Below are 25,387 nucleotides of genomic sequence, written 5' to 3' on the forward strand. Positions count from 1 at the left end.
AATCTATCCCATTCCTGCATGACTTGTCACCATCTTCGTGTCATCGAAGAATTCATAGATGGTATTTGCACTGTGCCTAACCACAGGTAATAGGTACAGAGAAAGTACAGCAGTGGACTTAGCACACATCCTTGAAGTATGCTTGTGTTGATTGTCAGCAAAGAGGAGATGGCTAGAGGAAGTACAAACATGAGAAAATCAGCAGATGCTGGAAATCCAAGCAACACACACAAAATGCTGGAGGAACTCAGCAGGCTAGGCAGCATCTACAGAAAAGAGTAAACATCTACTGTTTCCTCCAGCATTTTGTGTGTGTAACCAGAGGAAGTAGTTGAGGCAGGTGCATTACTATTTTAAAGGTACTGGGCAGGTATATGAATTGGAAAGGTTAAGAAGAACATGGGCCAAACCCAGTTAAAGGCACTAGCTTCAACAGGTGTCTTGAATGGAAGGGCTTGTTTCTGTACAGAATGACTTGTTGAACAGAAAACCAATCATTTCTAACCATTACTGACCTTCAATATCAAGAAAAGGGCAGAACCTATTAAAACTTTAATGTATATACAATGGTACAAGTATTAAAAAAACATTGCGGCAAGTTCATTTTTCCTCAAAGTTGGCGATTCCTCTTAAAATTGCTGATGCCCTCCTTGGTTAGTCAACAGTCAATGATTCTGTCATGACTGGTTTTGCCATTCAAGGAACCCTGGATCAAAGTCAAGCTTCAAAGAGCATCAACTGGTCACCAGACTTCTCACAAACGGAGAAAAATAATATTATAATTCACCTCACACCCCTCGCATTCCTCAACATGAAACAGAAATTAACTTTGTAAATTAACTAAATTAAACTGCAGAAGGAATCAGGGTCTTCTCACGTCTTGTTGAGTCTATTGGATACCACCTTCACAATGTGTTTTTATTAAAAGCTAGAGCACAGTGCAGTTCTCTAATGTAGTATAATATCAATAAATATGCTTTTTGTTCTAACTACTCAACATTAGCATTTTAATTTCACTCAAGCCCATTCATCTAAACATTATCCTGATCCTCCAATCCCTCCTCTGATTTTGTCTTGCTTTCTCTGGAATACAAATAGCCTCAACTACTCCCTTAAACGTTACCAATCAGGTAAATGCACAACCTTGTTATGAACCACACAACTGAATAATATGAATTACAAAATATGATTTTAATGGGTGTTTTGCAGCAAAATTTGCCCAAGAGTGTGACATAATAAAATAAAAATGTTGAATAAAAAAATGATAATGAGCTAAATGATGAACGGGAGAATAAAAATGTCCCACAATGATCATTAGGACAGCTGAAGTGAAATGGAAGAATAGTTAGGGACTAACCTTAAAGAGCAGAATCTATTAAAGATTAATCTTAAAGAGCAGAATGCATCACTGCCTGGTTCGGAAATTGCACCATCTCGGATCGCAAGACCCTGCAGCGGATAGTGAGGTCAGCTGAGAAGATAATCGGGGTCTCTCTTCCTGCCATCACGGATATTTACACTACACGCTGCATCCGCAAAGGAAACAGCATTATGAAGGACCCCATGCACCCCTCATACAAACTCTTCTCCCTCCTGCCATCTGGGAAAAGGCTCCGAAGCATTCGGGCTCTTACGACCAGACTATATAACAGTTTCTTCCCTCAAGCTATCAGACTCCTCAATACCCGAATCCTGGACTGACACCTTACCCCACTGTCCTGTTTATTATTTATTATAATGCCTGCACTGTTTTTGTGCACTTTATGCAGTCCAGTGTAGGTCTGTAGTCTAGTATAGCTTTCTCTGTTTTTTTTATTACGTAGTTCAGTCTAGTTTTTTTGTACTGTGTCATGTAAACCATGGTCCTGAAAAACGTTGTCTCATTTTTATTATGCATTGTACCAGCAGTTATGGACGAAATGACAATAAAAGTTGACTTGACTTGACTATTAGGGAATCAGTACATTGAAATTCAGTGTTGGAATCTTACAAAGTACATAGATAACTTCCAAGAGAAAGAAAACAAATTCTCTGGGGAGGCACATTTACTGTCAACTAAAAATGTCAGCGGTGTCAAAGCACAAAGATCACGTCAAAACACATAAATGTGTACAAATACCAGCCACACATGCCATCAATCATCTAATGATGAATGGCAAATTAGGCAGAATATGAACAAAAGGAATGAGTACAACTGCTATTGTGCAGCTGAGTAATGCTACACCCCAGCTTGCCAATGGCCTTTGGGTGCTATGGACTCTGAAAGTCACTCGTTGCATGCAAATAAGGGATTTTTTCTTTAATTAAACCATACCACATGCATTGTAAATCTGTTTTGTACGGACTGGAGTAGCACCACAATTTCATTGCTTGAGCAACAACAATAAAGTTCTATACTATTCTGAGAGGGCTACAAATATAAAATCAGAGAGCATGAGTTTCTATTTAAAATGTTAACAAATTATCCTATAAGCAAATGAGTCTCAAAAAATAATGCAGAATTAATTAAAAGGGCATTTTGTAACCACCGTCACTACAAAAGATACAGGTAACTTCCCAAAAGAAGCTGTAAATCAGTATCTAGGATGAAGGAATGAGCAAAGTACAATTCAGCAGCAAAGTAGAACAGAACAAATTACTGAAGGTTTGGATCAACCAGTCCCAGAGCCCTGACAGATAATACCCGCTCTCATTCCCATTACTGCCTGTAAGGAGCTTGTATGCTCCCTCCATGACCATGTGGGCTTCCTCCAGATGCTCCAGTTTCCTCCCACAATCCAAAGTAGTACCGGTTGGTAGGTTAATTGTCCCATGATCAGGCTGGGATTAAATCAGGGGATTGCTGGGTGGCAAGGCTTGAAAGGCCGGAAGGGTCTATTTCATGCCTTATCTCAATAAATATAGATAGATAGATAGATAGAAAGAAAGAAATGGCTATGGGATGACTGATGCACAATTGGTTTTAAATTTCCAAAATCATAGATTCAGTGAAGGTTCCACTACTGGAAAAGAACAAATCTAACTCCTATATTTTAAAAAAGGGATGGATACAGGCAACAACAGACACATTATTTTAACATCTTGATAAGGAGAGGGCTGGAAGGTATCATCAAAAATGTTTATAGCAAGGCAGTAATACAATTTCAAGATAACTAAGCAAAATCGACATTGCATTATTATAAGGAAATCACATGTAACCTATTGTAGTTCTTCTATGACATGCTATGGAAAAAAGGGAAGTGTTCAATAGACTATGGGTAGGTAAGGTTTGGAGGAATATGGACCAAACGCAGGTAAGTAGGACTTGCTCAGGAAAGGATATGTCAGCATGGATATGTTAAGCCAAATGGTCTATTTCCATGCTACGTAACTCAATGATTATACTTAAATACATGAAACGCGGTCACAGGAAAGCAGCATCCATCATCAAAAGATCCCCACCACCCAGGTCATGCTCTTCTCGCTGTTGCCATCAGGAAGGAAGTACAAGAGCTTCAGGACTCAGTTACTACCCCTCAACCATCAGGCTCTTGAATAAAAGGGGATAACTACACTCACTTCCCCCAACATTGTGATGTTCCCACAACCAATGATCTCACTTTAAAAACTTTTTATCTCATGTTCTCGCTATTTATTTATATTTGCACAGTTTGTCTTCTACACTCTGGTTGATCTTTCATTGATCCTGCAGTTACTATTCTATAGATTTGTTGAGTATGAAAATGAATCTCAGGCTTATATCTGGTGACAAGAAAATGAATCTCAGGCTTATATCTGGTGACATATATGTACTTCGATGATAAATTTACTTTTAACTATGAACTTTAAATATCCAATGGCCATTCTGTAAAGTTTAGCAATGTGGAACTTAAAAGCTCATGAAGTAGGAGGTAACAGACATGGATTGGGGGGGTGGGAAAGGGGTGAACAGGGAAGAGAGAATTGGCATAATACGGATGTTAAGGTGTAACCAGCCATGTGCAAAGGAGATCGGTGATAAGGTTTCAACTTTCTAGTTTATACAAATGACTGGGTGAAGGGACAGAACTGCCGGGTATTGAATCACCTGTTGGCTCTAGGGTTCCGCAACTACTCTTGACTACATTACACTACTTTTATACGTTCCCCCCCATCACTCTCTAATTACTCTTATTAATCTATAAAGCAGATGGCCCGTACATGTTGGAATTACCCAGACAATTCTTATCACACCGTATCACAGCTGCTTCCAATGTTCTTCCTGTATCTTCCCCACCCTCCCCGCATCTTACAGCTAACTTGTTTTCATAGCCCCAATTATGATAAGGGATATCTGATAAGAGAAACTCTTTCTCTTTCCAGAGATGTAGCCTTGCCTGGCAGGATAGTTAACATTAGAGGAGTGGACATGAGATTCTGTAGACGTGAAAGAGACACCCGGATGGTACGTTGCCTCCCGGGTGTCAGGATCACAAATTGGGTCCACAGCATTCTTAAGGGGGAACAGGCAAAAGACTTGGTACATATTAGAACCAATAACATTGGTAGGAAAGAGGAGGCGGTCCTGAAGAGAGAATTTAGGGAGTTGGGTAGAAAGCTGAAAAGCGGGACCACCAAGGTAAACCCTGGGTTGCTGCCGGTGCCACATGCTAGTGAGACTAAGAATAGGAGGACCTGGCTGATGCAGGGTGTAGTGATACTATCAAGAGGCCAGGCAAATGACACGGCAAAATTGCAGTCAGTAGAATGAATTGCATTGTAAGATGGAGGCAAAAATCGAAAAGGATGACGAATACAGAACTGAAGGTGTTATATTTGAATGCATACCAGGTATGGAATAAGGTAAATAACCTTGTAGCACAGTTAAAGATTAGCAGGTATGACGTTGTGGACATAATTGAGTCATGACTGGAAGAATATTTTAGCTGAGAGTTTAACATCCAAGGATACATATTGTATCAAAAGGACGGGCAGGCAGGCAGAGGGGTTGCAGTGGTTCTGCTTGTAAAAAAAAAAATGAAATCAAATCCTTAGCAAGAGCTGCTGTAGAATTGGAAGATGTAGATTATTTATGGATACAGTTAAGAAACTACAAGGGTAAAAGACCCTGATGTGAGTTGTATACAAGCCTCCAAACATTAGCCATGATGTGGGCTACAAATTACAACTGGAGATAGAAAACACATGTCAAAAGGGCAATGTTACGACAGCCATGGGGGGAATTTCAATATGCAGCAAGATTAGGAAAATTATGTTGGTGCTAGATCCAAAGAGAGAGAATTTGTAGAATACCTACAAGATGACCTTTTAGACCAGCATGTGGTTGAGCCCACGAGGGGAAAGGTTATTCTAGATTGAGTACTGTGTAATGAACCGGCTTTGATTAGGAAGTTTAAGGTAAAGGAGCCCTTAGGAGGCAGTGATCATAACATGATAGAATTCACCCTGCAATTTAAGAGGGGAGAAGCTAAAATTAGATATAATTACAATGGAGTGAAGAGAATTATAGAGTGATGTAAAAGGAGCTGGCCAAAGTTGACAGGAAGGGGACACTAGCAGGGATGATGGCAAAACAGCAATGGCTGGAGTTTCTGGGAGCAATTCGGAAGGTGCACAATAGATGCATTCCAGAAAAATAGAAGTACTCTAAAGGTAAGATGATGCAACCGTGAGATGATGCAAAGAAAGTCAAAAACAACATAAAAGTAAAAGAGAAAGAGCACATAATAGAGCAAAAGTTAGTGGGAAGTTAGAGGACAGGGAAGCTTTTAAAAATCAACAGAAGGCAACTAAAAAGCCATTAGGAGCAAAAAGATGAAATATGAAACTAAGCTAATCAATAATATCAAAAAGTATAGCAAAAGTTTTTAAAAATATATAGTGTAAAAGAGAGGTGAGAGTAGGTATCAAACTACTAGAAAATTATGATGGCAAGGAAGTGGCAGACAAACTGAGCAAGTATTTTGCATTCATCTTCTCCATGGTAGACACCTGAAGTTCAAATGTGTCAGGGGCATGAGTTGCTATTACAAGGGAGAAGGTGCTTGGAAGCTGAAAGGTCTGAAGGTAGGCACGTCACCTGGAACAGATGGACTATACCCCAGGGTTCTGAAAGAGATTACTGAGGCATCAGTAATGACCTTTCACGAATCACAAGATTCTGGCATGGATTGGAGGACTGGAAAATTGCAAATGTTATTCCACTCTTCAAGGGAGGGAAGCAGAAGAAAGGAAATCATAGGCCAGTAAGCCTGACCTCACTAGTTGGGAAGAAGTTGGAATAGATGTTAAGGATGAGGTCTCAGGGTTCTTGGAGGCACATGACAAAATACGGTAAAGTCAGCATGGTTTCCTAAAGGAAAAATCTTGCCTTACAAATCTGTTGGAATTCTTTGAGGAAATAATTAGCAGGATAAAACAACAAAGAATCAGTGGATATTGTGTATATAGATTTTCAAGAAGCTTTTGACAAGGTGCCGTACATGCGGCTGATACTAGCATGGTTAAAGGAGGCAAAGAGTGGGAATAAAGAGCCTTTTCTCATTGGCTGCCAGTAACTAGTGGTGCTCCACAGGCATTGGTGTTGGGACCACTTCTTTTTTATATTATACGTCAATGATTTAGAATTGAATTGAATTGAAATGACTTCATCACTTACATACTTCATATACACAAGGAGTAAAAAATCTTTATGTTACATCTGTCTAAATGTGCAATGTGCAATTTATAGTCATTTATAATAAAGAGTATGTGCAACAGGACAGTCATTATAACATAGAAGTACAAATATATCAGCATAAATTAAGCAGTCTGATGATCTGGTGGAAGAAGCTGTCCCAGAGCCTGTTGGTCCTGGCTTTTATGCTGCGGTACCGTTTCCCGGATAGCAGCTGGAACAGCTTGTGGTTAGGGTGACTTGGATTCCCAATGATCCCTCGGGCCCTTTTTACACACCTGTCTTTGTAAATGTCCTGAGTAGTGGGAAGCTCACATCTACAGATGCACTGGGCTGTCCGCACCACTCTCTGCAAAGTCCTGCGATTGAGGGAAGTACAGTCCCCATACCAGGCAGTGATGCAGCCAATCGGGATCTTCTCAATTGTGCCCCTGTAGAAAGTTCTTAGGATTTGGGAGCCCATACCAAACTTCTCCCACTGTCTGAGGTGAAAGACACTGCTGTGCCTTTTTCACCACACAATCGGTATGTACAAACCTCGTGAGATCCTCGGTAATGTGTATGCTGAGGAACTTAAAGCTGTTTACCTTCTCAACCCCAGATCCACTGACGTCAAAAGAGTTTGCCTGCCTCCATTCCTCCTGTAGTCCACAAACAGCTCCTTTGTTTTTGCGACATTGAGGGAGTTGTTTTCTTGACATCACTGTGTCAGGTGATGACTTCTTCTCTATAGACTGCCTCATTATTACATGAGATTAGGCCAATCAGTGTAGTGTCGTCAGCAAATTGGAACTGTGGGTGGCGACACAGTCATGGGTATACAGAACGTAAAGGAGGGGGCTTAGGACACAGTCCTGAGGGGCACCTGTGTTGAGGGTCAGATGGGCAGAGGTGAGGGAGCCCACTCTTACCACCTGCCAGCATTCTGACAGGAAGTCCAGGATTATGACTTTGTGGCCAAGTTTGTGTATGATATGAAGATAGGTGGAGGGCCCAGTTGTGTTGAGGAAGCAGGGAGGCCGCAGAAGGATTTTGACATGTTAGGAGAAAAAGCAGAAAGAAGTGGAAGATGGAATATAGTGTCAGGAAAAGTACGTTCATGCAATTCAGCAGAAAGAATAAAAGTGTAGACTATTTTCCAAATGGGGAGAAAATTCAAAAATCTGAGGTGCAAAGAGGTTAGGAGTCGTCATGCAGTTTGACTTACAGGTTGAGCTGGTGCGGAAGGCAAATGCAATGTTAGCATTCATTTTGAGAGGACTAGAATATAAAAGCAAGGATGTAATGCTGAGGCTTTATAAGGCATTGGCCAGACCACACTTGGAGTTTTGTGAGCCGGTTTGGGCCCCTTATTTAAGAAAGTTTGGGTAGATGGAGCTTGTCAGTCCATCTAAGAGAACAAAAACTCTGATTTCAAACCTCCGCTGCCTTGCAGCCATACCCACTCATGGGAACGGCTTCGGGAGTAAACCCAGAGGACAAATCCGGAACTGGAGTCCCCAAGGCAGTCCGACATTGCCTTCAACTTCGCTCTGGCAACTCCTGCGACGTCACTGGTGCCAAGCTGTATCGGCCCTTGCCCTTCCAAGGACCGATTCTCCACATCGGTGGTGTGGAGAGGGGGGACTTGCTGCTTGGGCAACTGCCGCTCTTCCATACAACCTTGCCCAGGCCTGCGCCCTGGAGGGGACACTCCAGCATCACCTCACTGTGACGACACAACATGGACAAGACTTTCCAGGCACAGACACATGGTCTCGCGAGACTAACGGATGCCACCACAATTTAAGAAATGATGTGCTGACATTGGAGAGGGTTCAGAGGCGGCTCACAAGAATGAGTGTTATCATATGAGGAGAGTTTGATGACCTTGTACTCGTTGGAATTTAGAAGAATGACAAAGGATATCGTTGAAAGGCCTAGATAGAATGGATGTGAAGAGGATGTTTCCTATGGCAGAAGAGTTTAGCACCAGAGAGCACAGCCTCAGAATAGAGCAGGGATTCCAACCTAGTGTTCATGGACCTCTCACTTAATGGTATTAGTCCATGGCATAAAAAAGGGTTGGGAACCAACCGCTGGAATAGGGGGATGGCCATTTAGAACAGAGATAAGGAGGAATTTCTTTAGCCGGAAGGTGATGAATTTGTGGAATTCATTGCCACAGGTGGCTGCACAGACCAGGTCAACAGGTGTATTTAAGGTGGAGGTTGACAGGTTCTTGATTAGTCAAGAAGTGAAATGTTACGGGGAGAAGGAAGGAGAATGTGGTTGAGAAGGACAATGGATCAGCCGTGAAGAAATGGCAGAGCAGACTCGATGGGCCAAATGGCCTAATTCTGCTTCTATGCTTTATGGGCTATCGCCCCACAATCTTTTTGACCCTACCATCACGCAGTAGGCACCTTAGCATTAGAACAAGGACTGACTGGGTGGGAAATGGCTTCTTCCCGAGACCATGCCAGGTCTCATCACTTATGAAGCTCCAACAGTGGCCTACCGTTCATTTCTTAAACTTGTGGTATAAATACACCTTATGTTAAATGTCAATCTTCTGGCATGCATACATTTCATTATTTGTTCATTTAATTGTGGTCATACTATTTTTATGTGTTGTGCATGCATTATATGTATTGTGTCGTGCAACTTGTTCCGGAGAAATCTTGTTTCATTTTGCGATGTACATGTACAACGGTGAAGGACAATAAACTTGAGTTTGGACTTGAACTTCAATTATTTTTGTAATTTATAGCAATTTCATGTCTTTTCACCTTCCTGCTTCTGCAGAACAACAAATTTCACATCATCTTGGTTAGACCCCACTTGGAGTACTGTGTTCAGTACTGGTCACCTCACTACGTAAGGGAGGTGGATACTATAGAGAGAGTGCAGAGAAGATTTACAAGGATGTTGCCTGAATTGTACAGCATGCCTTATGAGAATAGGTTGAGTGAACTTTGCCTTTTCTCCTTACGGTGACGGAGGATGAGAGGTGACCTGATAGAGGTGTATAAGATGATGAGAGGCATTGATCATGTGGACAGGCAGAGACTTTTACCCAGGGCTGAAGTGGATAACACGAGGGGGCATAACTTTAAGGTGCTTTGAAGTAGGCACAAGTGGAATGTCAAGCTAAGTTTTTCCACACAGAGAGTGGTGAGTGCATGGAATGCACTGCCAGCAATGGCGGTAGAGGCGGATACAATAGGGTCTTTTAAGAGATCCTTAGATAGGTACATGGAGCTTAGAAAAATAGAGGGCTAAGCGGTAGGAAAATTTTAGGTAGTTTCTAGAGTAGGTTACATGGTTGGTAGAACATTGTGGACCGAAAGGCCTGTAATGTGCTGTAGATTTCTATGTTCTATCTAAGTCACTGATAATAAATCTGATGCTCATTAATTTTGTGGTGGGAGATGATGGATGTAATTTATAGGACAAATTAAGGGGAGAACAGGATTGCAAGGCATGGACTTGGTGGGCTTAATAGCCTCATTGTGTTGTGAGTTAATATGAAAATAAACTGTGGGTATAGAGAGGTTCAGAGAAACTTTATAATGGAAACAAAGCCAAGCCTTACTCAGCTGTCTTGCCTAAAGTTATCACCTCAGACAGAGACCCTGGAAGACAAGGACTATTGAGTGGTACTGAATTAAACTGCTGCAAAGTACTACATCATATGGTGGATCAGCACACTATGCTTTCACCACTGGGAATTAGAGTTGAATGCACGCCACACAACTGAGACAAAGATTCCCTCTTACTGGTGAGACTGGGTAGTCTTGAGCAAATTTCCTAGTGGATGTGGGCCAACTATACAGAACTGACTTGACTGTGTCACTAAAATTGGTGCCTAAAAGGATAGCTCATACTTGCAGGAATCGAGAGGAAATTCTGCAGAGGAGTAATCCAAAAGCAAAGTATTGCAGATCCCAGTAACCTGAAATAAAATGCTAGAAAAACTCAGAAAGTCCAAAATCTGTGAGGAGTGACAGTTAATATTTCCAGGCCTTTACTCAGTACTGGGAAAAGCTAGAAATCAAATGAGTTCCTTACTCTATCTTGTTTTCTCTGAATGTTAAAAACTGGTTACTTTCGAACCTCTCCATTCCTGTGGCAACTTCTTCAACCTCAAGCATCAACTGGTTCCCTCTCTGCAGATGCAGTCTGACCTGTTTATTATTATTTAAAGCAGTCTTTATTTTATTTTTGGGGAAGAGTTGACAGCCTAGATTGGAACTGCACTTAGCATTATCTTTTGCTGAGAATGGATTCATTGACTGTGACAAATAAATGAATTCCTGAACAGTTGTACTTCAATATTAATGCAAAATGTAAAAGTATTTCAGTTCTCGAATGATGACACACCAATGAGCAAAAATCAGCTTCCAGGCCAGAAATGGTAGTTATTAAAGAGGGGAAAGTTGTAAAGTAAATGAAACTATTCATATGGTTGAAATATGAGGCTGGGTCTTAACTTCCAATCATAATATCTTTTTAATATTATTTTTAATATTTAACTATTTAATATACATATATACTTACTGTAATTATTTTTTCTATATTATCATGTGTTGCATTGTACTGCTGCCACTAAGTTAACAAATTTCGTAGCATATGCCGGAGACATTAAATCTGATTCTGATGTTCCAGTCATCTGGAACAAGCATGTGTATGAAGATATGTACCACATACAGAGAGATCCATTCACTAGTGGATCACCAAGCAGCTGATATTATTAAACCCAATTTAATAAACCAACTCTAAACTTCTTTTTGCTCTCAATTCACTGCATTTCAGAAGTCCCAGCTGAGACAAAAGCAGAGTACCGTAGTTAATGAAGGCCGATTCCTTGCGAATTTCAGTCTGTGCCTAAAATTGAATAATTTTGCAATTTTAATTTGTGAAACACGATTCACATTTGTCAGATTGGCAGCAATTTCAAGTTTCGTACTTTAAAATTCCCTAAAGAGACAATGCTTCTGGTCAATTGCAAAAAAATGGCTAAATTATCAGTTTGAGAGAACAATGAAAGATTGATTTCACAGGTCAACGATGATTTAGTAACATGGGAATACAAGAAATTTCCACACTCCTGGCTCCAAAGCATGGACTGCATTTACTCAACAGTCCTTGATTGTTCTTCGTTGGCTAACGTGGGATTCATGATTCAAAACACTTCAACTATAAAACAGTCCGACTTGCCTGTATAAGACCTGACAAAAATTTATTTATTTGAGATAGAGTGAGAAACTGGAATGACCCTTTGAGTCACGTAGCCTGGCAATCTCCCAATTTAATCCTAGCCTACTCACTGGACAACTTACAATGACCAATTATCCTACCAACCGCTATGTTTTTGGACTGTGGGAGGAAACCAGAGCACCCAGAGGAAACACCTGACGTGGTCACGGGGAAAGTGTACAAACTCCTTACAGGCAGCGGCAAGAACTGAACCCGGTACTGTAATGCCACCCAATAATCAGCACCCATTTTATAAATTCCTACCATGAAATCTGCAAACTGACAACACTGATTAGAAATATGCAAGTTAATTAAAATTTGAAAAAGGTGGCTAGAAAATTGGTTTTAAACAGCATTTAACAGTGTCAGTTCCCCACCCCCCATATTTTTTACACCCAACTTTGAGTACATTCATTATTACAGTACAGGAAGCATAGCGGACAGTTTGGACAAAAAGCTGCCACTAACATCAATTTAGTAACATTTACATTATACTTGAAAATTACTGATCAAGACATGGTGAATATACACTCAGTGGCCACTTTATTTGGTACACCTGCTCATTAATTCAAATATGTAATCAGCCAATCATGTGGAAGCAACTCAATGTATAAAGACATGGTCGAGAGGTTCAGTTGTTGTTCAGACCAAACATCAGAATGGGAGAAGAAATGTGATCTAAGTGACTTTGACGGTGAAATGATGGTTGGCGCCATTCGGGGTGGCTTGAGTGTCTCACAAACTGCTGATCTCCTGGGATTTTCACGCACAGTCTCCAGGGAATGGTACAAAAAAACAAAAAACTTCCAGTGAGTGACAGTTCTATGGGCTAAAATGCCTTGCTAATGAGGGAGGTCAGAGGGCCAAACTGTTTCAAGCTGACAGGAGGGTGACAGTAACTCAAATAACCACAAGTTACAGCAGAAGAGCATCTCTGAGCACACGTCAAACTTTGAAGTGGAAGGAACCAGGAACATACACTCAACAGCCACTTTATTAGGTAAAGTGGCTACTGAATGTATTCCTTGCTTTTGATTTGTGTCATTAATCTTTTATTTTCACTTGTCAGAACTCAGTTGAACAGCTCACTGAAAAGACATCTTCAGTGCACAAGATTCTTTATGGATTGCTTGAGCACATCAGTCTGTATATTTTTGCACTCAAATCCCTAGACTAAGTCAAAACCACTCAAAGTCAAGTTCACCATCAATTCAGTAATGACTGCGGGATCAGCAGTGCTATATGAGTCAACAGAGGAGAAAAGAACTACCAGAGAGGACAAGGTCCTCTAATGCAAGAAAGACCATTTCCTTGCATATCACCGGGAACAGCATCTGTGTTAGGCATATCTAATAGTTTTACTGTCAAGACTGCCACCTTTTAGAAAAGGCATGAAACCAAGGGCCCCATCTGAATTAAACTCACAAATGAGTTTAAAAGATAATTACACAATAGAGGAACAGGAAAGTTACCTAGTTAATATTTATGACTGAGCTGCCACAATTTAGAAAGTACAATCTTTTGTCACCATTTATTTGTGGAACCTGGGAGTGTCCAAACTGCAGTATTTCCTTCATTGAATTTCAAATGCAGCCTTTGATTCTATTCAAATGATTTAACACCCTACCTAAACACTTCATAGTCTTTCCTTATGCTGGCAACATCCTGATTAATTCCCTTTCCAGTGCAGTCATACCTTTCCTATAATATGGTAACCAGAACTGAACCTGATAACAAGCTGTGGCCTAACTAGTGCTGTAAGCAGTCTTAAATTAAAGTACATATTAAATTGAAACCAAATGCAACATATAATGAGAGTACACGAAATAACGAGAATTAAATATATTAAAATACACAATATATTAAAGAATATAACCTGTCTGCATCCCAAGTTCTTTGCCCTCCCTCTTTCCCCCCCGTTAAAGGTAGTGCTGCTCTGAGTGGCGGCGGCCGGGACCCTCGCTGCCAGCATGCCGGTCCACTCCCGAATCTGGCTAACCCCCAACATCGGCCATCAGAGCCCGAGTCCGGTCTCCAGCCGCCTGCCGAGCGGGGCCCGGACACTCACCGCACATCCTCGCTGCTCTGCCTCCAACACACACCGCCCCGATCGCCGCCACCAAAGTGAGAAGCCGCGCCGACTCCCGCCCCTTTCCCCCGCCTTCATTGGCCACCTCCCCAACATAACGTCAGCGTCGCCAGCTGGAGCCGATTGGTCTGTGATACTGTCACTAATAGTGGGCGGGATAAAAGAGCGTGGCTCTTACGTGTCCTTTGGAGACGTGGCACCAGGATGTCCTGGATGACGCGGAGGCAGTGACCATTGGTAACTTACTACTCTCAGCAATCCAATGTCGTCAATTTAAAAATGAATAAACCTTATGAAAGAGAGTCTTTTATAAATTACACCACACCATTATGGAATAATTCCCTGAGGTGTCATTCCACAGCGTGAAGCAAGCATATTGTTCACTCATGCAGGGAATTGCTCAAGAACTTTTAAGTTTTTGAGGGGTAAGTAGGCACAATTATTAAACCTTCACCAACTACTAGATGATCTTCTTCGTGGATTATCACCTTGTCGTGGTGGAGAAGCTTGTGTGGTCCTGAGATCCTGAGAGTGATATCCTGGGGTATACTCCTGATAGGGCGTTAAGACGAGGGTGAGGTCCCTGACAAAGAACAATCCAACCAAGACCTCAATGGTGGAACAGGCGGACCAAGTTACTTAAAACTCATTGGCTGTGAAGACGGATGAAGGCTGCAACAAATCCATCAGCTCCAATCATCGTGGTTTCCATGCCATTGGAATCAGTTGATTTGTGAAGTGTCGTGTGCTTCTTGGAGTGCAACATCAAATACACGCACAGGTGTCTTCGCTCTGTGATACATTGACGGAATGAAGACCTCAAGGGATAGCCAGGACGACGATCTGGAAAGAGGCAATAATACCTTCTCCCCCCTATCAAGATGCTTTGAAGCCTTCACATCAAAGATCCTCACCACCCAGGCCATGCTCTTTTTTTCTGTTCTGCTATCAGTTAGAAGGTCCAGGTGCTTTAGGATTTGCACTAACAGCTTCAAGAACAGTTACTACCCCTGAAACATCAGGCTCTTGAACTAAAGAGGATAATTGCACTCACAACCAATGAGATCACTTTAAGGATCCTTTATCTTGTTATTTCATGCTCTTTATTATTTATTGCTATTTATTTATATTTGCATTTGCACAGTTTGCTGTCTTCTGTACTTTTGCTCTTTCATTGATCATGTTTACAGTTACCATTCCATAGATTTGCTGAGTATGCCCGCAGGAAAAATAATCTCAGGGTTGCATAAATCCTACTTTGAACTTTTAAACAGAAAATGTTGGAAATACTCGCCAGGTCAGGCCATATCTGTGGGAAGAGAAACAGAGCTAACATTTCAGGTCTAAAACCCTTCATCAAATTTCTTTGTCCACTCATTTATTTATAGTATTTGGTAGACTCCTTATATTCTTTTCACAATTAACTTTCCTATCCATCTCTCTGCTGAGAGTAAAGTTCAGCTACCTCACCTTCAGCATCTTTATCCATGTCATTTATATAAATTATAAAAAGTTGAAGCCACAGCACCAATCCCTAATGTACACTGTTACATGATAATAACCAGTAAAAGACCAATGTCTCTCATCTCTTTTCTATTAGTCAGCTAATCACAGAAAACATGAAAACAGGAGAACTCAATTCGGGTCCTCAAGCTTTCCCTGTCATTTGATATGATTTTGGCTGATCTGCCTCAGGCCTCTTCTCCTCTTCTCTGCTAATTTCCCATGATTCTCAGTTCCTGATCTTTTAAAAATATAAATATTCCTTCTTTCAATGACTGTACATTGATCTGATTGTGTATCTGAATGTACATACATGTACACAAAATAATTATGTATACAATCTTAGTGTCTGGGCAATATTCTCCCCTCTTTATTGCTTGTACATTGTGATGGAGATGCAACATAAGGATTTTTACTTAGATGTAAGAAATAAAATAAATACAAATACAATATTAAGAATCAGTACAGGTTTAATATCACTGGCATGTGTTGTGAAATTCCCAGTGTTCTAGCCTCCAAATGCACTGGATAGATCATCCAGGATGCAACACCATCTGCACATCAGTGTTAAACGACTGTGCCCGAATCTTTCAGCCGTGTCCCTTCGTTTGAAATTCTTCCTCTACTGGAAACATCTCAACATTTATCATTTCATGCCTCCAAAAGATCTTACAGGTTTCAACAAAATCTTCGTCCTTTTGAACTTCAAAAATAACAGATTTAATACCTTTATCTGAGAGTTACAAGACCACTCTCTCGTCTTGGAGGTCAGCATTGTGAATGTCTTTTGGATTGCCTCAAATAACAGTATATTCCTTTCATTGTCAGTAGTTCTTCAGGGATTTACTGAATGCCTTCTAAAAATCCAAATGTATGATATATTCTGTTTCTCCTTCAATTGACTCTGCTTATTACATACGCAAAGAAGAGCAAATTTGCCAAACAGGATTTCCCTTTCATAAAACCGAGCAGATTTCGGTTTGACAGTATTAAGTTTTTCCAAACAATGAGCTATGTAGTTATTATAGTTTACATTATACTCCAACTAGTGAGAATGTCTAGGACCAGAAGGCACAGACTCAGAATGTAAGGATGTCACTTTAGAACAGAGATGAGGAGGAATTTCTTTAACCTGAGGGTGGAGAATTAATTCCCGAGTTATTGGGAGTGTTTACAGTGGAGGTTGATAGGTTTTTGATTAGTAGAGGTGTTAAAGATGACAGAAATAATGCAGGAGAAAGGAGTTGAGAGGGAAATGAAATCAGCTGTGATTGAATGGTGTGTCAGATTCAATGGGCTGAATGGCCTAATACTGCTCCTACGTTTTATGGTCTTACTCCCAACACAGGAGTTAAGCAATCATTTTTCTCCCTCTTGTTGAACAAAGGTATCATATTCACATTTTCCAGTCGGTTAATATCCTTCTGGAACTTTATGAGTTTTGAAAAGCTTCGGCCAAAGGCTCAGTAACTCTGCAGCTACTTGCTTTAAAAGCTTAAGATGGGTTCTGGAGACGAGTTTTCCTTTGATTCCATTAGCTTTCATTACTTTGTTCTTCATCACGGGGGCTCTTCCCTCCTATTTTAATCCAATCCACCATCTGTTAGATTTTCAAATTTTATATTGTTCCCTCATGTGAAGTAATAGCTTTGTTAGATCTGGAGATGATGTTATCCAGTAGGTTCGTTAGAAGTCAAGGATGTGACATAACTCTTATGCATACAGGTATTATATTAGATGTTCATCATAATGCAGATCAAACAGTGTCAGCTTGTAACAACAAGTAACGCAAGTGGTTAGGCCACATCTGTGGTAGTTCTCAACACCCCTCTGTAGAAAGGATGTTGAGGCTTTGGGAAAGGTACAGAAGAGGTTTACCAGCATGCTGCCTGGTTTTGATGGCATGTGCTGTCAAGAGAGGCTGGTTAAGCTTGGGTTGTTTTCTCTGGAGCTCTGGAGGCTGAGGGGAGATCTGAAAGAGGTTTATAAGATTATGAGAGGCACAGACAGAGTAGACAGGGAGTATCTGTTTCCCTGGGTTGAAATGTCTAATATCAGAGGGTGTGCATTGAAGGTGAGGGGGGGTAGGTTCAAGGGGGATGTGAGGGGTAAATTTTTTACTCAGTGGTTTATCAGAGCCTGGAATGCTCTGCTGGTTATGGTGGTAGAGGCAAATACATTAGAGGCTGTTAAGAGACATTTGTATGGACACATGGATGTAAGGAAGATGGAGGGATATGGACATGGTGTAGGTAGGAGGGATTAGTATTTGGGTGATTTTGATTTGCTTTTTAGCTGGTTCGGCAAAACATTGTGGGCCAAGTGGCTTCTCCTTGTGCTGTACTCTTCTATGTTCTAAAAAAAGTAACAGGAAGTAAAATAACTTTTCTAATTCTCTCCCTTTATACTGCAAACCAGTCAAAACCAGTTAGATAAAGAAACCTGTGCACAGGTAGTGTAAGAGTCATACTTCAGTTTTACAATCATAGTAACTACAGAAGTCTAGAGCCACGTGCAAGTTAGTGAAAGTTTACAGACAAATAGGTCAATATACAAATATATAAGCAAGTGTAAAGAAAGCTGATACAACAAAAAAAAACCCAAGGAAAACTATGAACTGGTCTCTAATCCAATAGTTCCCCCCTACCCAACCCCACCACCACATCCATTGATACATAATACAACAATTTGAATCAGTACATCTGAAAACTCAAAAAGGTATGAAATCTTGCAGAACCAGCTTCGGTTTAAGACTTGATCATATCGTAAGTTATAAAATGTCAAACAGTTCTTACGCAAATGTGACATAATCAGGTGGGTAGTCCTCATGGGTCGAACGGCTCCATTGATAGTGGTTCCTAAACAAGTAATTAAGATGTAAACTATGAAAGGCACGCTAGAGGAAATGCTAGAAATATAACATTGAGTAAACCCAGCTGCCTCAGACTGATTTTTCATGGTAATGTAGCATAGATGTAAATGTACATAATTTACAACCATCGAGTTGGGGTTTCACTTTAACAGGCTGGGCTGACTTGATGATATAATTACCTAAAGGGTTTTTGGTGTGCTTTTTTTATTAAGGTCTTGAAGTTCAATAAAATATGTTACGGTTTTTCACAAGCATAGAACCATAGAAAATAGGTGCAGGAGTAGGCCATTCGGCCCTTCGAGCCTGCACCACCATTCAGTATGATCATGGCTGATCATCCAACTCAGAACCCTGTACCTGTTTTCTCTCCATGCCCCCTGATCTCTTTAGCCACAAGGGCCATATCTAACTTCCTCTTAAATATAGCCAATGAACCGGCCTCACCTGTTTCCTGTGGCAGAGAATTCCACAGATTCACCACTCTCTGTGAGAAGAAGTTTTTCCTCATCTTGGTCCTAAAAGGCTTCCCCTTTATCCTTAAACTGTGACCCCTCGTTCTGGACTTCCCCAACATCGGAAATAATCTTCCTGCATCTAGCCTGTCCAAACCCTTTAGAATTTTATACGTTTCAATAAGATCCCCCCTCAATCTTCTAAATTCCAGTGAGTATAAGCCTAGTCGATCCAGTCTTTCTTCATATGAAAGTCTTGCCATCCCAGGAATCAATCTGGTGAACCTTCTCTGTACTCCCTCTATGGCAAGAACGTCTTTCCTCAGATTAGGGGAACAAAACTGCACACAATATTCCAGGTGCGGTCTCACCAAGGCCTTGTACAACTGCAGTAAAACCTCCCTGCTCCTGTACTCAAATCCTTTTGCTATGAATGCCAACATACCATTTGCCTTTTTCACCGCCTGCTGTACCTGCATGCCCACCTTCAATGACTGGTGTACAATGACACCCAGGTCTCGTTGCATCTCCCCTTTTCCTAATCGGCCACCATTAAGATAATAATCTGTTTTGCTGTTCTTGAAACCAAAGTGGATAACCTCACATTTATCCACATTAAATTGCATCTGCCATGAATTTGCCCACTCACCTAACCTATCCAAGTTACCCTGCATCCTCTTAGCATCCTCCTCACAGCTAACACCACCTCCCAGCTTCGTGCCATCCGCAAACTTGGAGGTGCTGCATTTAATTCCCTCGTCTAAATCATTAATATATATTGTAAACAACTGGGGTCCCAGCACTGAGCCTTGCAGTACCCCACTAATCACTGTCTGCCATTCTGAAAAGGTCCCGTTTACTCCCACTCTTTACTTCCTGTCTGCCAACCAATTCTCTATCCACATCAGTACCATACCCCCAATACCGTGTGCTTTAAGTTTGCACAGTAATCTCCTGTGTGGGACCTTGTCAAAAGCCTTTTGAAAATCTAAATATACCACATCCACTGGCTCTCCCCTATCCACTCTACTAGTTACATCTTCAAAAAATTCTGTAAGATTCGTCAGACACGATTTTCCTTTCACAAATCCATGCTGACTTTGTCCGATGATTTCACCTCTTTCCAAATGTGCTGTTATCACATCTTTGATAACCGACTCTAGCATTTTCCCCACCACCGATGTCAGACTAACCGGTCTATAATTTCCCTGTTTCTCTCTCCCTCCTTTTTTAAAAAGTGGGGTTACATTGGGCACCCTCCAATCCTCAGGAACTAATCCAGAATCTAAGGAGTTGTGAAAAATTATCACTAATGCATCCACTATTTCTTTGGCTACTTCCTTAAGCACTCTGGGATGCAGACCATCTGGCCCTGGGGATTTATCTGCCTTTAATCCCTTCAATTTACCTAACACCACTTCCCTACTAATGTGTATTTCCCTCAGTTCCTCCATCTCACTAGACCCTCGGTCCCTTACTATTTCCGGAAGATTATTTATGTCCTCCTTAGTGAAGACAGAACCAAAGTAGTTATTCAATTGGTCTGCCATGTCTTTGTTCCCTATGATCAATTCACCTGTTTCTTACTGTAAAGGATCTACATTTGTCTTGACCAATCTTTTTCTTTTCACGTATCTATAAAAGCTTTTACAGTCAGTTTTTATGTTCCCTGCCAGCGTTCTCTCATAATCTTTTTTCCCTTTCCTAATTAAGCCCTTTGTCCTCCTCTGCTGGTCTCTGAATTTCTCCCAGTCCTCAGGTGTGCCGCTTTTTTTTGCTAATTTATATGTTTCTTCTTTGGACTTGATACTATCCCTAATTTCCCTTGTCAGCCACGGGTGCACTACCTTCCCTGTTTTATTCTTTTGCCAAACTGGGATGAACAATTGTTGTAGTTCATCCATGTGATCTTTAAATGCTTGCCATTGCATATCCACCGTCAACCCTTTAGGTATCATTTGCCAGTCTATCTTAGCTAATTCATGTCTCATACCTTCAAAGTTACCCTTCTTTAAGTTCAGAACCTTTGTTTCTGAATTAACTATGTCACTCTCCATCTTAATGAAGAATTCCACCATATTATGGTCACTCTTACACAAGCGGCCTCGCACGACAAGATTGCTAACTAACCCTTCCTCATTGTTCAATACCCAATCTAGAATGGCCTGCTCTCTAGTTGGTTCCTCGACATGTTGGTTCAGAAAACTATCCCACATACATTCCAAGAAATCCTCTTCCTCAGCACCCTTACCAATTTGGTTCACCCAACCTATATGTAGATTGAAGTCACCCATTATAACTACTGTTCCCTACTGTTCCTTTATTGCACGCATTTCTAATTTCCTGTTTAATGCCATCCCCAACCTCACTACTACTGTTAGGTGGCCTGTACACAACTCCCACCAGCGTTTTCTGCCCCTTAGTGTTATGCAGCTCTACCCATATCGATTCCACATCCTCCAGGCTAACGTCCTTCCTTTCTATTGCATTAATCTCCTCTCTAACCAGCAATGTTACCTCACCTCCTTTTCTTTCCTGTTTATCCCTCCTGAATATTGAATATCCCTGGATGTTGAGCTCCCATCCTTGGTCACCCTGGAGCCATGTCTCTGTGATCCCAACTATATCATATTCATTAATAACTATCTGCACATTCAATTCATCCACCTTGTTACGAATGCTCCTCGCATTGACACACAAAGCCTTTAGGCTTGTTTTTACAACACTCTTAGCCCTTATACAATTATGTTGAAAAATGACCCTTTTTGCTTTTTTGCCCTGGATTTGTCTGCCTGCCACTTTTACTTTTCACCTTACTACTTTTTGCTTCTGCCCTCATTTTACACCCCTCTGTCTCTCTGCACTTGTTCCCATCCCCCTGCCACATTAGCTTAAGCATGTAACGCCTCACTTCATTTTATTTGCAAACACCTTGATGCACCATCAATAACTCTCTCTGAGACGTAAAGGTGAGATATCAGCTTTTATTGACTGTAAGAAAGAACAAGCAGTAGTTGACCACCATACTACATCCTGGAGAATGAGGCCGGGCTCAGGCCTCAATCGCCTTTATACCGGGGTCTGTGGGAGGAGCCACAGGAGCAGTCAGCAGGGGGCGTGTCCAGACAGGTATATGTAGTTCACCACACACCTACAATTCGATCTATTAATTGGATTGATGTGTCTTCTCTGCTTCTTTGTGCTTCATTAGCCAGATCAGATATGTCTGCAGACTCATCAATAAGTAGGTCCAATACCTTTTGCCTATAACTGTACATACCATACAATTTTGAAGGAACATTTTGAACATTGCAGCCATTTGTTCTGTTACTTTCTGCAAGGCACCAGCAAAGGTTCAAAGTACATTTATTATCAAAGTATGTAGGTAGTAAACAACCCGGAGATTCATCTTCCCACAGATAGCCACAAAACAAACTATGGAACTCAATTCAAAGAGAAACATCAAACCTTCGATGTGCAAAAAACAAATCACACAAATGGCCCAGAAACAAAGAATATAAAACATCAAACCTCAAGTCATCGAAATAGTCCAGAAATATTTAGTTCAGCTCAGATCAGTTCAATCCAGTGCCACATCGATTGTTGACTGCAGGCTGCAGAGCCAGTCTGCCCGGAACAAAACCCCACAAAATGGCAACAAAAAAGGAGCAACTGGAAACCATAAACACATCATAGCACATGGTGAATTATTATGGCAAGTTTCTTCCAGACCTCTCAAAGGTTTTTGGCCCACTGTATAAGCTGCTTCACAATGACACTAAGTGGCGGTGGGGTGAAAAGCAGGAGGAAGCTTTCAAGGAAGTGAAAGAACTCTTGCACTCAGCGAAGCTGCTCGTTCACTATGACCCAGACAAGGAGATCACCCTTTCATGCGACGCTTCGCCCTATGGAGTCGGGGCAGTTCTCTCACACGTAATAGAGGACCATTCAGACCATGGTTTTGCTTCATGTACCCTGATGGCTGCTGAGAAGGGATATTCACAGCTGGACAAAGAAGGTCTGGCCATTGTTTTTGCGGTCAAACGTTTTCATCAGTACCTCTATGGACATGCATTCACAATTTATACAGACCATAAACCACTGATGAGCCTTTTTAGGGAGACCAGATGCATCCCACCGCTAGCCTCAGCCAGGTTACAGCACTGGGCTCTCATATTGTCAGCCTACCAGTATACTATAGTGTACAGAGCAGGTGGGGATAATGCAAACGCTGATGCGCTAAGTTGACTCCCTTTACCTGAGACGCCTGTTACTACATATGTGCCTCCAGAGACTGTGTTTACATTGGAGAGACTGTCCAAGACACCAGTAAAGGTGTCCCAGATCAAGCAATGGACAGAGGGGGACCCAGTCCTGTCTCAAGTCAAGACTTTCCTTTTACAAGGTTGGCCCAGAGTTGTGGAAGGAGAGGAACTGAGACCTTATGCCAAATGCAAGACCGAACTGAGTCTGCAGGATGGCTGCATTTTCTGGGGGGCGGGGGGTGCGAGGGTCATTGTGCCTCCCCCTGGCCGTTCACAGATTGTGGAGGAAATTCATGAGACTCATCCAGGGGTGTCTTGAATGAAAAGCCTTGCAAGATCCTACGTCTGGTGGCCAAGAATGGATCAGGATCTGGAGAACAAGGTAAAATCATGCATGCAATGTCAGACCAATCAGAACATGCCACCACCAGCTCCTTTGCACCCATGGGAGTGGCCAGTCTACCCCTGGTCTAGGCTACATTTGGACTTTGCCTGCCCCTTTATGGGACAGATGTTTCTTGTAATGGTAGATGTGCATTCCAAATGGATCGAAGCTCACATCATGAGCAACATCACAGCCCCCTCAACCAGAGACAAACTCAGGCAAGTGTTTGCAGTCCACGGGTTGCCTGACACTCTGGTCACTGATAATGGCCCAACATTCACCAGTGAGCTGTTCAGTGAGTTCATGCAGCAGAATGACATTCGTCACATTCGGACGGCCCCTTCCCACCCAGCCTCAAATAGTTTGGCTGAGCAGGCTGTTCAGACAGTGAAGGAAGGCCTGAAGCGGATGACAGGGGACTCTCTTAGTACCCGGCTTTCACGTTTCCTGTTTAAATACTGCCTCACTCCACAGACTACGACTGCACGCACTCCAGCAGAGATGCTGATGGGGTATAGGCCTAAGTCAAGATTGGACCTGCTGCGCCTGGACATGAAGAAAAAAGTGGAGAGAAAGCAGGAAAAGCAGAAGGAGGGACATGATCAACATGCGCTAGACAGACAGTTAGAACCGGATGACAATGTCTCTGTGAGAAACAATCAGCAATGGCTACCTGGAGTTATTCTTAAGCAAAGTGGTCCAGTCTCCTATGTTGTTAAGCTGACTGATGTGCGTGTTTTCCGCAGACATCAGGAGCATGTGTGCCTGCGTCATGATTCCGGCTCAGAGGTAGACAGTTCCATGGAGTTTCCAATGGTGAGACAGACTACTGGGGAAGCATGTCCACCAGTGACTTTGCTAGAGGGAGAGACACTGGCCAAGGGGGCAGAGTCCCCCGAAGAGGATGGACATTCTCACGCAGACACACAGACCCCTCTCGTGTCCCCAACACTAGATCCACCCAAAACATCCTCACCTGCTGGGTCACCGGGGGTAGTGAGTAGATCGCAGCGCCCTCACAAATCTCCTGACAGACTGAATCTTTGACTGGATAGTTTCTTTTGTTGCTAGATTGAATGTTGAATTCGCCATGTTTTTTTATTGGTAACCTGTTGCTAACGATACCACTGTTTTTATTTCCCAATTCTTCTATATTTGGGGAATGTTAGATTTTAAAGGGGGAGAAGTGTCGTAATGTGAGTATTATTAAAAGTAAGTTAATACTAATCGGGAAGCTGTTTTTGACGGGGTTTTTACTTCCGCTCTTTTTACTCCCAGTATGCATTGTATATAGTTCCTCCACCCATGCCACACGAGGTACCTGGAAGCCTCTGTATTGTAAATATCATTTGCCGTCCCAGATAAATATGTTCTTTTGGCCATCAAATTGTCGAGTGGTCTTTTCGTATAGTAGAATTTCCCACAAACGTGAACCATAGAGTCCAATCCACAAACAGCATTGATTAAACCTTGCCCAAGATCCATGACTCTGGCACCATCCTCACAGAGCATCGAGTGAGACCAAGAGACTGGTTACCTGCAGGCAGATGGTGCTGAACACACACTCGCCTTCCGCTCATGTTCTCATTGACTTTCAATCTTCCTCGATGCGAGATATGAAGTCAATCGTGGGCTCACACCCGTCTCCAGGCTTCTTGGCCTTGAGGCCGCACACTTCACTCAAAACCATTGCTTACTCTTTCCAGAACTGCAGCAACATTTTAAATTTCCCTCATAGAACTTGCAACACCAGACACTGGAAAGAGGATTACTTTACTGTAAAATGATTTCCGTCTAGAATGGATTCAGGGTAGGATGACAATGTTTCTATGAGTCCTGTGGCAGGGAAGACATAACCCAAATAACAGAATCTTAAGCATTTATGAGGAAGGGAGATAAACTCCACACATAAATTGCAAGTTGCT

At 41.8% G+C, this 25,387-nt stretch overlaps 1 protein-coding gene across 2 annotated transcripts in view; it reads right to left on the reverse strand.

Moving 5' to 3' along the window:
- Positions 1 to 14,073, reverse strand: part of LOC140734685 (glutamine--fructose-6-phosphate aminotransferase [isomerizing] 1) — a 96,063-nt gene extending 81,990 nt beyond the window's left edge. For both annotated transcript variants that reach the window (XM_073058992.1, XM_073058985.1), the window contains exon 1: positions 13,965 to 14,073. In XM_073058992.1, the coding sequence (XP_072915093.1) occupies positions 13,965 to 13,971 (7 nt within the window). In that variant the 5' untranslated portion in view covers positions 13,972 to 14,073. The remainder of the gene's footprint in view (positions 1 to 13,964) is intronic.
- Positions 14,074 to 25,387: the final 11,314 nt, after the last annotated feature.

This window comes from Hemitrygon akajei, chromosome 1 (assembly GCF_048418815.1).
Source record: "Hemitrygon akajei chromosome 1, sHemAka1.3, whole genome shotgun sequence".
Taxonomy (NCBI): domain Eukaryota; kingdom Metazoa; phylum Chordata; class Chondrichthyes; order Myliobatiformes; family Dasyatidae; genus Hemitrygon; species Hemitrygon akajei.